Genomic DNA, 13,510 nt, shown 5'->3' on the forward strand with positions numbered 1-13,510 from the left:
CATTCTAGCTTTAGTTGGTCTTATCCACTTGTGAACCAATACGGATGCACCAACAATGTGTTTTATACATCTAGTACTTACTAGTTAGTACTAGCAGTATTGTTTGAGTGTCAATTACCATAATTGTAACACTTGGCTTGTTACATTATCCAATTAGATTCCTAGATCACATCTATGATATAAATTAGGGAGAAACTAAGGCACATGGTCACGTAGCCTGTAACAGAACTATGAGTGGCACCTAATTCACCCTGGTTCTACAGCCCATTCCTAACCAGTACACTGTACTCACTGTACATGTCTTAGGATTCTGTGAGCCTTGTAGTATTGAACACAGTAGATAATTCAGTACTTACAGATGGTACTTTTTATTTAAGAAACAGTTCCAAGAAAGAGTGGTGTTTTGGGTGGTGGCTGTGGTGTGGTTTGTAGATAAATTTTTCTGTTTCCTTTTCAGATTTAGATGGTGCTCTACTCTCGGGGCCAGATGGTGATAGGAATGTGAATGCAAATTTATTGGCTGAAGCTGGCACTAGTCAAGATGGAGGTGATGCTGGTAGGTACAGTAAGATTTTAGCAACAGTACATTTAAGATTGGGAAGTGTTACATCTTACCTGCAGCCTACTGTAATTTCTCTCCCATAAGGGGTTCTATTGTATATAACTACTCTCAATCTATGTTAGCTATGTTCATGATGACTTTGGAAAATTGGTGAATGCAAATTGATGTTTCTGGTTTTGTATGTTTGAGGGAGTCATTTGTTTAGTTTAAAAACTCTTACATATAAAAAGTAATTGAGTTAATATGCCTTATGGCTTCCTGCTGGTATATAGATACGGAACGGAAATGGTAATTACAATAATGATTGAATTTATTTTAATTAGCTTTTATGCAAAATGATGGTGTAGTTAATGGCTATAGAAAATGTTGATTAGTTCTGTGTGATATCAGCAGTGCATTGGAGGAAGCTTGATGAATATAAAAACAAAGAATTCATGAGTATGTTATGAATGAAATAGAGTAAAATAAAGTCAATCTTTACAGAAGAATGCCAAGCTGATAGAAGAATGATAGAATTGGAAAAATAGCTATTTTGCAACCCCCACAGGAAATAATTCAAAATCATCAGTGAATGTTAAGCCACTGTTAATGGGCTTGTCCCACTATGATTGGGCGAAAGGTTGTTGGGGAATATCATATTCACATGGTCTCAAATTATTCCCATAGATTCCCATAGATGATTTCCACTTGCAAAGGGGAAAAGGTAAATTTAGAATAAAGAGATCTGAGGAAGATTGTCGTAACTAAGTGATTAAACTTAAGTGTCATTAGTAAGAGAACAAACTGAAATTAAAGGTTGACTGATTTGATGTACTCCCTGGCACACAACATTTCTTATGCAGTATTCTTGAGAAACTGTTTAGCTTGTATCTGATGACAAAGGAAAACCCAGACATCGATGTATACGACAGGTAGTCCAAACCTGTCCAAACTCTAAAATGTTAATGTTATGATAGACAAGTGGGGAAACCACTAGATTGAAGGAGACCAAGGAAGTAAACTAAAGTGCAGCATGGATCTTGCTTAGATCATGGGAACAAAAAATGACTAAAGAGGACATTTTGGGGCCAACCGGAAATTAGAATATGTAGTATGTGTTAAGTGATAAGCAATTTTAAATTTCTTATGCGGTGGTTATCTAGGAGCATGTTCTAGAAGATGCATTTAGGCTTGAAGTTATGAGCATGCATGTTTTCAAATAGTGCATAGAAAGCATGTATGTGTGTGTGTACATAAAAACATGACAAAACTAGTATTTGTTGAAGATACATATGGATGTTTATTGATTGATTCAGTTTGACTAACTTTGGAGTTGTTTTCAAAGTTGATGAGAACAGAGACAATGAGGTACTTCTTACAAAAAGTAGTCATGGGCTCTGAATTCAGTATGTACTGACCAAAATAAAGCCACATTTCTGAAGAAACTGCCTTAAGGTGGTTTCCCCGACTGTCTAAAAGAATTTACAAAATAAGTTTTGAATTTAGCAGTTCATACGTCAGATGTGTTGAATTTTAAAGATTTTGTTTGTACAGAAAATTGCTAACAGCGCAAGAAGATGTTATTGCACTTGCTTTCTCAGTTTTGAAATCTAGTCCAAGAATGGGTTTAGTTAGGGGCCTGTGAATTCATATGTAAACTTTTAAATTTATAAATCTTTGATATAGGGTTATTCCTCTTAAAGGGGACATTTTGATTCATTAGTATTTTTGCATCTGAGATCAGCCTTTGCTTGATGATTTTGATGTCAAAAACTTACATTGCCTTTTCCTTAGTTTTCTATTATGGAATAATGTACCCAGAAGGATATTATTGATCAGTAAGCACCATCTTGAAGAGCTCTATGACCTTAATGATCCTTAAGTGTATTGAATTACAATGACAGTACCTTTATTCAGGCCACTCTTGTAATTCCTACAAGTATTCTCTGTTATAAGAATTAGGAGAGATGAAAGAAATTTGGGGCAAGGTTTACTTAATTTGAATTACCATTTTGTGTTCCAGATAGAGTGTTACATTCCTTGTTATCATGGATGTTGAATCTTGGATTTTCAGTTTACAAATTGTTTTAGGGATATTCTTCTGTCTTTCTTTTGAGATGGGCTCTCGCTTTGTCACCCAGGCTGGCCTGAATCTCATGGGCTCAAGCGATCCTCCCACAGCCTCTCAAATTACTGGGATGACAGGCACGAACTACTGTGCCTGGCCTATTTCCTTATTCTTTTTTTTTTTTTTTTTTTTTTTTTTTTTAAGACGGAGTCTCGCTCTGTCACCCAGGCTAGAGTGCTATGGCCGGATCTCAGCTCACTGCAAGCTCCGCCTCCCGGGTTCACGCCATTCTCCTGCCTCAGCCTCCCAGGTAGCTGGGACTACAGGCGCCCGCCACCTCGCCCGGCTAGTTTTTTTTTTTGTATTTTTTAGTAGAGACGGGGTTTCACCGTGTTAGCCAGGATGGTCTCGATCTCCTGACCTCGTGATCCGCCCATCTCGGCCTCCCAAAGTGCTGGGATTACAGGCTTGAGCCACCGCGCCCAGCCCCTTATTCTTATATGTTGTGAATAATTGTAGATATTAGAACATCTAACATGTCTTTTGACACTAGTTTCCCAAGTTATTTTAAGCAAGTCAGAAGAACATATTGGCATGTGCTAGATAACATTTATTCTACAAGTAATCGTAGGGCATATGTCTTAGACAGTAGAAAAACCAAGGCAAGTAAGATAGGCACAGTTCTTGCTGTCTTGGAGTTTGACTTTGTACTGATTTAGACAAGAAATATGGATCATAAAGCTCAAACTTTATTTAGAAATGTGAAACTAACAGTAGGTTGACCTCCAGGCTACCACCTCCATCCCATTCTTTATCCCTCACCCAGAAATGCTTCACTTTAGGATTCTTACAGCTTACTTCCAAACACAAATTAGGTGCAACTATGATGAATTATAGTTGAATTATATGTAGCTATGGGTGCAGGGAGCTTTCTTTACATCAAAAACCGGTCAAGATATTCCAAGTACAGCACAGTTTACAGTAATAGTAATGATGTGCAGTTTTAAAATACTTTAGAGACATTTTTACTTTGTTGGGTATTAAGACTTTCACCAAAAGGAATCTTAAGTTATCTTAGTTTTTAAGAGGAACAACATGTCTAGGAACATATATGGGAAATGATTCTTAGCAAATCCATTTGGGTAAACATTCTTTACTTTTGAAACCATGATGCCCATGGGAGGAAAATGTGTTATTGCTGCTTGAATGAACTGTATCTTGGCAAGGAGTGTTTTAGGCAGCTTAAGTGCTTTGAATTGGGAGCATGCTTATCATGGACGAGGAACAGCACAGAGGTCAGTATGGTTGGAATAGAGTGACTGAAAGGGTGGTTGGAAGCCAGGGCTCCACCAGGTAAAGCTTTGGAAGATACTGAAAGTCTCTAGCTTTTATTGTGAGGGTGGGTAGTCTTTGCAGCCTTGTAAGCTGATGGTGATCTGCCTTAAGGTAGTGTTTTAAAGAATCTGTGATTTCTCCAGGAAGGCAACAGTGGAAGTAGGGAGACAAGTTTTTGGTGGCTACTGAAGACAGTCCAGGGGCTAGAGCTCACCATTGATTGGATCAGGGTGGCAATAGTTGTGGAAGATTCTGGATATATTCCTATTGCCAAAAGGTTCCTGGTCCAAGGAATTACATTAAAGATGGAATTAAATCCGATGGATATAATTCCCGCCCTTGCTAATCTGAAGATCCTTAGGCACATGCATTATTCTATTTTGATTCTATCTTCTACACGTTATTTTATTTAAGGATGGAGTTAGAAAGAAATTTCAGTGAACCCTGAGAGCATTCAGTTACCTTGCCCTAATATGTCTGAAACAACAATGATGTAGTAATAAAACTTTAAATGTTTAATTATCCTGTGTATATTCTTTATTCTCAGTCCATTTTTCTATACTAATTAATCTTAAAATTATGTGCCTGTTCTGGGTTTGTAATAAGGAGAATATCCCATTTGATAGCTAGACTTTAGGGTGATAAAATCTCAAGTGATAGAGTAGTTAGAAAAAAGCAACTATTAGGAGTTCTGGTTTGAATATACCCATCCTTTAAAAGGGTAATTTCTTGTGGCGTCTATACAATTAAATGATACTCATGTTTTTTTCTCCCCCACCGGCACCTTTTTTGTTGTTGTTGTTGTTGTTGTTGTTGTCGAGACGTTGTCTCACTGTCACCCAGGCTGGAGTACAGTGGCGCAATCTTGAATCACTGCAACTCCTGGGCTCAAATGATCTTCCCAAGTAGCTGGGACTGCAGGCACCCACCACCATGCCCAGCTAATTTTTAAAAATTTTTTGTAGAGACGGAGATGGAGTTTCTCCATGTTGCTCAGGCTGGTTGCAAACTCCTGGGCTCAAGTGATCCTTCTGCCTCAGCCTCCCAAAGTGCTGGGATTATATGCATGAGCCACTGTGCCTGGCCCATGATTTTTTTTTTTTTAACTGAATTTCTTCTATTATAGTTGAATAGTATTTTGTTTAATTGTGATAATAAAGTAGGAAGACATCTCAATTTTAGACTAAAATACAGTTTTATTTAACTCACTATGAAGTTCTATCAGTGCTCATAGGATATAAATATATTTTCTGTTTTCTGACTCTGATAAGAGACAGATCTTTATTACCATTACTAATTCAGACTTTTTACTTGTACTAGGTACTTCACATGATTTCAAGTATGGTTTGATGCCTGGTCCTTCAAATGATTTCAAGTATGGATTGATACCAAGTACTTCAAATGATTTCAAGTATGGATTGATACCAGGTGCTTCAAATGATTTCAAGTATGGATTATTGCCAGAATCTTGGCCAAAACAAGAAACTTGGGAAAATGGCAAGTATTAGTCAACTAAACAAATACAGAATTATTAAATAATTGTTAAGAATTAAAAGCTTTCATATTCTGCATTTTTTAAAAAAACAAGTATCAGTAGTTCTACATAATTGCTGTTCTCAGAGATAAGTTTTGATAGCAAGTTTTCTGTTTAATATATAATAAGCACTTTCTCTTTTTTTGTTAATTCTCATAGGTGAATCATCTCTAATCATGAACAAGTTAAAATGCCCTCATTGTAGCTATGTAGCCAAATACAGACGAACACTAAAAAGGCACTTGCTCATTCACACAGGAGTGAGATCATTTAGCTGTGATATTTGTGGAAAACTGTTTACTCGAAGAGAACATGTAAAAAGACATTCCCTGGTAAGTAACTTTAAATACAGCTAATCTTTGAGATAAACTGTATTTATGTCAGTGAAGTTTAAAGGGATTTAAACAGTTAATTGTGAATTTAAGGAAGATTGTCTCCTAAATTGCTTTAAACAAAGAGTTTGACTTTATGAACTGATAGTGAGCTTTTTACAGAGAAACAGTGGTATATTCACTCATTAAATGTGTGGTTTAATTTGAGTGGTTCAAATGCATTCTGTTATATATAATATCCTTATATTGGATTTTTCCCCCCTTCAATTAGGTGCATAAAAAGGATAAAAAATACAAATGTATGGTGTGTAAGAAGATCTTCATGTTAGCAGCCAGTGTTGGAATAAGACATGGATCTCGACGTTATGGTGTTTGTGTAGACTGTGCAGATAAATCACAACCAGGAGGGCAAGAAGGTGTAGATCAGGGACAGGATACAGAATTCCCTCGGGATGAAGAATACGAGGAGAATGAAGTAGGAGAAGCTGATGAAGAGCTAGTTGATGATGGAGAAGATCAGAATGATCCCTCTCGATGGGATGAATCAGGAGAAGTTTGTATGTCTCTAGATGATTAACTGACCTACTATACTCCTCAAGGATGCTGCATTTGGACCTAATATGAATCGACAATTTGGATTGTTGAACTTGAAGGCTTGCAAAATATGGTACATGCTGGATAGTAGTTATGTTGCTGTGAAAACTGTAGGGTCAAAGCCTTATAGCAAAAAAAAAATTTTTTTTTATATTTGCACAGGACTATACAGCAAACAACCATGTGGTGGGATTACATGGAGTCCCCACATATTCAGTCAGTTATCAAAGTAAAATATTTTCTATTTATAGGATATACAGTAACTATTTGGGTCCTATGAAAATAGTCCTTAAAGAGCTTACATTCATGTGCTACTTTAACATGAATGGAGAAAATCCATTTATGGAAGTACAGTGACATTTGACCCAATCACTCTGTCCATCAAACCACTCAGGCTAGTTTGTACTAGTAGAGTTTTGTTTCTATTTTTATTTTTATTAATTTTATTTTTTTTAATACAGATTTTCAGTGAGGGGCTTTTTCAACCCCATTGGTTCTATTTTCTTGTATTTTTCCATTTAATTTGCTTCATAACTTAAACCAAGTCTCTTCTAGTCTTAGGTATTATTTCTCAATTTTGTGCTGATGGGCATGTTTATAAGAACTGGAGAGGTAATTTATTGGAATGAACTAACTGACTTTTCCTCCATTCCCCCCTTCCCTTTTGACATGAATTTTACTACTTCACAAATGAAGAATGATGTTATGAAGTTATCGTGGCGAAGTTGACAAATACCACTAAAATGATTATGATTTAGAAGTAACTTTCTTCTGCTGCTCTAATCTGATAAATGGTTACTATATGATGTTTTCTGACATGGTATTCGGTTTTGGGTATCTGTTACTTTGGCACTATTCTTGTTTGCCTCTTTATTTTTGCCAGTGTACTATACCTCAGTCCTATTTGAAAGACCTAATTGAAAGAAAAATCATAGAAATAAGTAAAATGATTTGTTTTATAATTTATCCACCATGTCCAGTTTGGTTAGCTTGTTATGCAATATAAGTGAAATATCAGGTTTTTACCCATGTCCCTTTTATCATTAAAATTAACACAAAATGTGCATTCTCTTTCGTTTCATACTTAGCGGGATATTGTTTTGAAATTATGATCAATACTTAATTTATTTTTTTCTGTTCCTTGAAGTCACTACACCTTGATACAGTCCTAGTAGTCACCATGATTCAACAGTCTCAAAAATCTTACAAATAAAATTCTGAGAAGCTTTATTATTCTGTAAACTAAATTCTTCAGGGTACAAAGGGTGGCATATTGAGGTGAAATTGTCAGATTTACTTAGCCTGGTGACATGAATTAGCTGATTGTGGAACTCTCAGCAGCATTTCACGTTTTGTTAACATGTATGGCATTTATTAGCATATTGTATATTATATAAGATTGAGGGATGTCATATTTTCAGCTTTCTTTTAAATAAAAATTGAGTATATTTTCCTATTTTATATCAGGTAACTAAATTATACTAGTTATGTGGAAAAAATTGCAAAGATGCTTTGACAGATATAATCCCTTTGGTGCTCCATCTGATCAAAGTTGGAAAGTTGATGTTTTTTAAGAGACAAGCTTTATCATTGTCTCTGATTTCAGTAGAATAATAGTTTATTGTTAGACAATGATGTTTCTGCTTGGATAAATCAAAGATAAATTACAGTTACATGGTTAGATGCATCTTTTGTCATCTATATTGTAGTTTCTACATAACTGTAAACCTGACAGATAAGAATAGTTTGTTTGTTTTTTGTTTAAAACAGATGAGTACATCTTAATGTTCTAGACAAATGAGTAAAATGTATTTCTGGTAGAAATTAGTTGGGCAAAGATACTATGAATGAAAAAGTATTTTAAACGTAAAATGTTCTTTGTGAATATGTAAGTATAGTATAAAGATTTCTTTCATCCCATTTATTCCCTTCCTTTAAATAAACTAGTTTACAATTGGTAGATCTGTCTATATATAAATATATATTAAAGAACAAAGATATATATCTAAAAATCACCTAAATCTGCTTTATTAGACTACAGTTCACTTATTGCATAGAAACTGGACTTTGGCTTTACATTCTTAATGTACTTTTACTTTTCCTCAAGATATGAACTTACTCTCTTGAAGCTGAATTTTCTTTTACTACTTAAATCATGTATGTATATCTGGTAAATTATGACCAAATTTTTGTTAGATTGCATACAGTAAATTGAAATACACACTTGGTACACTACGGGATTGTTGTGCTTTTGTTTGGTTTTAGTTGGAAATAAGGTTTGATGTAGATGGCTTGTTACTGTTAATTTAAAATATTCTATAATTGTCCATTTTATGTTGTGTTGTGACAGATTTGGCTATATTTTTAGTCAATTGAAATATGATACTTTAAAAGTTTGTTTTTAGGTAATCCAAAGGAAAAGTGTTTATACTCTTGAATATATTAGCCTCAGCCTATATAAAAATTTCTTTGAAGTAAACATTTTACCAGAAACAGAATTGACAGATTTTTCTACTTGCTGACTGCCTAACTTATTTTGTTTCATGATCTTGAGGGACTGCCTTTTCCCATCTAGATCTTTTTAAAAAATAGTTTTAGTACTAAGGTATACTACTGGACATTTCTATTTTTTTAAGTGTATTCTTTTTCTGACTTACAGTAAAATTTCAGGAAGTTGATAGATACTAAGAACTTATGATTGGTCTCAGAGGTAACAATGAAATACTCATAATTTTGTCTGTGGAACTCTGGCAGAATTATGTTACACATTTGGCGAAGTTGTCTCTTGTAATTTATATTTTAAATGAAAAAGTATTTTAGAACTTTTAATGAAGGGGAAGAGTATAAACTTTCATATTCACTCTGTAGTTACAGACAGTCTCATAAATCAAGATTGTGCATTATTTCTTAGAGTTCTCAGAGACAGATACTTCCATATGGATCCCTGTTCCTTTTTCTTATTTACTAGATATTTTGCTAAATTTAGCACGCTAGCAATTAAGAGTTTAAAAAAGAAGAAACATTATAGGAAAGGGAAACTGAACAGTAATGAGTAGCTTTGAAATTGAGGAAAACACACTAGCTGGGTTAGGTACAGCCATCCTACTGGAGAAGAGTGAGCTAAATGAGTTAATTCATGTAAAGTGCTTAGAACACTGGTACATAATAGGTGCATAACACATCTTAAAGTTGTTTAATAATAGATAACCAAGAGGAAAAAGAAATGAGAAAAGAGGGGAAAGGAAGGAGAAAATAGGAAATGAAAGGATTAGGACTTGGGCATTTATATTAATACAAAATGGTGTAAAGGGCCTGAATATGACTGGAGTAGTATCATATGGGGGAAAGTGTGATGGAAAATAGGTTTTTAAGAATCTTAAATTTTAAAACTTTAGTAAGCTTTATTTATATTTTTTAGGATTTTCTGAACATAGCATGAAGGGTTTAGATTCATTTTTCTGAAAAACGATTCAAAAAACTACCAATTTTTTTTTGAGTGCCCACACTTGCCATTGTGCTGTATACCTGATTTTACCTTAATCCTCTATAAGGTAGGTGCTAATTGTCTCCATTTTATAGATGAGGAAAGGCTCAGAGAAATTCAGAAACTTGGCTAATTTAACACAGCTGTGATAGAGCTGGGGCTTTGAGCACATCTGATTCTGAAGCCCATACTCTTTCAAGGAGGCTCTATTGCTGCCTCACTAAACAACTCTTGTAGAATTTCAGCTCTTAATGGAGTCTATGGATTTATATTTTTCCTGTAAGACAGCTGTGTTTAGAATTTTGAGTGTCTTTCCTCCCCCCAACAAATTTCCTTACTACTCTTTCCTCATAAAGCAGTTGTTTTGTCACTTTGACTATATTAAGACACATCAGTGTAGCACATGCTCTTAACCGGCTGTGGCATTTTAATTTTATAAAAGAATGGTTTTTATCTGAAGAACTAGATAGAAACCCCAGTTTTTGTGCCGTTCAGTCACCCAGATCCTTAAACTTAACGATGGTACATAATATCCACACTTAGAACTAACAGGTGTGTAGTCACTTTAGGACTTAAAATGGAAAGTTTTTTTTTTTTTCCTGCTGTATCCCTGCTTTCATCTGAAGTTAAAGAATTCTAGATAGTTTAAAATGTGTTAGGGATAAGCACACTTCAAAAGATGTTTTCTAGCCCTAAATTTTATGACATTGGGTACTTAAATTTGGAGTACACTAGCTATTGAGAACAATATTTTGGGTTGAGGAGAGTGATGGTTGAGGCCATTATTTAGTGGGAGCATTGGCATTTTGAACACTGTAAACATAAAAGAACACTTCTGCCTGCTGTTTGTAAAAGCTCTTTGGGAAGATCTTTTACGAAGACCAACTTTTTAAAATGTAAATTACCTACCTAATATAAGTGTCCTAAGACATGTATGTAAACTTCCGAAACTGTTTTGTCTGTGTATTTAGAAAATACACAAGAGTCTTTATTCAAACCTAAAAATATAAACTTGTGAGCACTAAACTGCTTCTGGCTTTGTGAATTTTATTGACTGACATTTAATTCAGATTCCTTTGCAAGTGTACTAATTTAGACTAATTGGGGTAAGGGGAACACCTTAATGAAATTGACTTATGTATAATTCAGATATCTTTGTACTTCAGGCTTACAGGTTTGAATTATAGAATACTATAAGGGTTTTTTTTTTATTTGTATGTTTTTATATGAAAGTACATAAATGACAAACTACCTCCAAGTAATGCTGCTTTAATTAGTAGCAGTGATTTTTAATCAGTGTATCTTTTAAGATTCTCTACAGGTTTTAGAAAACATTAAAAATTCCCTTTTAATTTACATTTGTGCATAATCTTGGAAATGGGTTGAAAAGCAAAGGTAAACTGCTTCATCCCGTGTTGTATATTTGTGGACTGATTGACTACAAGTGATGTGATGTTATAAATTTCAAGTCTTTGAAATTTTATTAATGTAGAGAAAACAACTAGCTTTTTAGATTATTTCAAAGTTAGTAATAGAACAAAGGAAATCAGAACTGATTAGATTATTCAGACTTTTCTTAGAAAAATAGGAGTTCGTTGATTTTGTTTGGAGAAAGGCACAATACAGGGGAGCCTACATAGCATTATAATGCCTAGTATCTTTAAACATGTAAAGAGCTATCATGAGGCAGAATAATTAAGATACTTTATGTGTTTCTAAGGGGTCATGATTGGGACCATTGGCTCAAGATTGAAATCGGTTTTTAATTATCCAAAGATGAAATGGGGCTGCTTCAGAAAAAGGTCTACCACTAGAGATAACTGTGTAAAGTCAAAGAGATTACTTAATCATTTTGGCTAAGGCAGTGTTGACCAAACATTCCTATTTCAGAGATGGATTTGTGCTTAGTTTTTTTTAGGTGTTGGGACCGTTGTAGTTACTTTTTGTTTTGCTTAGTCAACAAATAACTAAAATGATAAAATTTTGTATGTGTAAGTACTGGACGAAGGATGTTTTGACAATAAAAATGACATAATTTAGGAAATTAAGAATTTAGGCACCAAGTTCAGCTTAATAGAAAAAATCACTACCTGAGCTGCTTTCTTTTTCACCACGAATCACCACAGACCAGTGTTTGGGAGCAGGTATAGGAAACTGAATTATTGGATCTATGTTTAGGTAAGAAAACTAAAGGTACTTCAGAATTTAGGCATGTCTTTCTGAAGTTTAAAGAAAGAAATTGAACTATAGGAAATCTATTCCACTAATTAAAGTGAATGAAAAACTGCATGGCGCCTTACCTGCTATTAATACTGCCACCTTACTGTCAGCCAGATTATTTTTTTCCCAGCACGCCAGCCAGATTATTTTTTTCCCAGCACGGCCAGTCTTAAATTTGGCAATAAGAAAAAACTGATCTTCCGAGTGTAATTAGGTATGCGTTAGAATCTTAGTGAAAGCTAAACACAAGACAGTCTTACTGGCACAGGTCCTAACAGTTGGTGAGATAATACATAAGATGGTTTCAAGATTATTGTAGAATTACTTAGATTGAAAAGAGACTGTAAGAGACTATCCAATGAAGCATACCCACAGAGGTTGCCACAGTGACTCCAGTCAGTTTTAGGACCCAGGACTCCTGAACTTCCATTTCAGTATTATTTTTCCTGTACCAAACTCATTCAATAAATATTTGAGATTAGGGATAAGTTTGAAGTTAGAAGATTCCAAAGTACACTCAAATAGTATTTGGCACATAGCTTGTTGCTCAAAAGTATTTACTAAGTGAATGACTAAAGGCACTAGCAACTTTAAGGATTTTGCCTGTTAGTATCATATGGCATGTAGCTATCAAGCCAGTTTCGTTTAGTTATTTTGTGTTGCCAAGCATATGATACATGGTGTCACACTGAGCCTTTGGGATCCTTTGCCTGGATACATAACCCTAGTAGATAATGTTACTGCAAGATGTGATGACCAAATCCAACCTACTGCAGATGTTACTATGGAGATCTCAATGCAAAAGTAGCCGTTGTAATTTTTTTTTAAACCATCTCCATAACAGAACATTTAGTGAGAATTAGCCATTTGCTGCAAAATATTTGTTTAAAAATGTCTGACATATACACCACTAATATTTAAATGCCCAGCATTCGGTCTATATGTGAAAAAGCTAGAAGAAAAGCCCTGTTGGAGTTTTGATGTAGAGTGCAATAATACATCAATAAAAATATTTTAAAATGACCTGATGTTTTAGTTGCCAATATGATTTTGGTATTTGTGAAGAGATATGTTGGGTTTTGGCATTTATATTTTACCATATGAAAGACGTATTCGTGTAAAAGGTAATGTGAAGCTTAGCATCTCTGTCAACCTGTCCCGTTTTCAAGTAGTCTCCTTGGATATTTGTAGCATCTGGATTCCTAAAGTGAAATGGTGGCATTTATGTACTGACATGGGTAATTCTCCAAAGCAGATCTTCCCACACTAATTTTTCAAGTACTTGTTACCTAAATCATTAATAAAATGTGCCCATTCCAAATAATAGCAAATGTAGGAATTGAATCAGCATCCCAGAGTACTAGTCCTGGGCCATATCCTCATTTATAGCAAAGGAAATTTG

At 34.6% G+C, this 13,510-nt stretch overlaps 1 protein-coding gene across 2 annotated transcripts in view; it reads left to right on the forward strand.

The window, feature by feature from the left end:
* The window catches only part of ZBTB10 (zinc finger and BTB domain containing 10), a 40,802-nt gene extending 29,888 nt beyond the window's left edge, over window positions 1–10,914 (forward strand). For both annotated transcript variants that reach the window (XM_010378484.2, XM_010378483.2), the window contains exons 3-6: window positions 458–556; window positions 5,265–5,441; window positions 5,638–5,810; window positions 6,082–10,914. In XM_010378484.2, coding sequence (XP_010376786.1) covers window positions 458–556; window positions 5,265–5,441; window positions 5,638–5,810; window positions 6,082–6,387 — 755 coding nt within the window. In that variant the 3' untranslated portion in view covers window positions 6,388–10,914. The remainder of the gene's footprint in view (window positions 1–457; window positions 557–5,264; window positions 5,442–5,637; window positions 5,811–6,081) is intronic.
* The last annotated feature ends 2,596 nt before the right edge of the window (window positions 10,915–13,510 follow it).

Source organism: Rhinopithecus roxellana, chromosome 9, assembly GCF_007565055.1.
Source record: "Rhinopithecus roxellana isolate Shanxi Qingling chromosome 9, ASM756505v1, whole genome shotgun sequence".
NCBI classification, from domain to species: Eukaryota; Metazoa; Chordata; class Mammalia; order Primates; family Cercopithecidae; genus Rhinopithecus; species Rhinopithecus roxellana.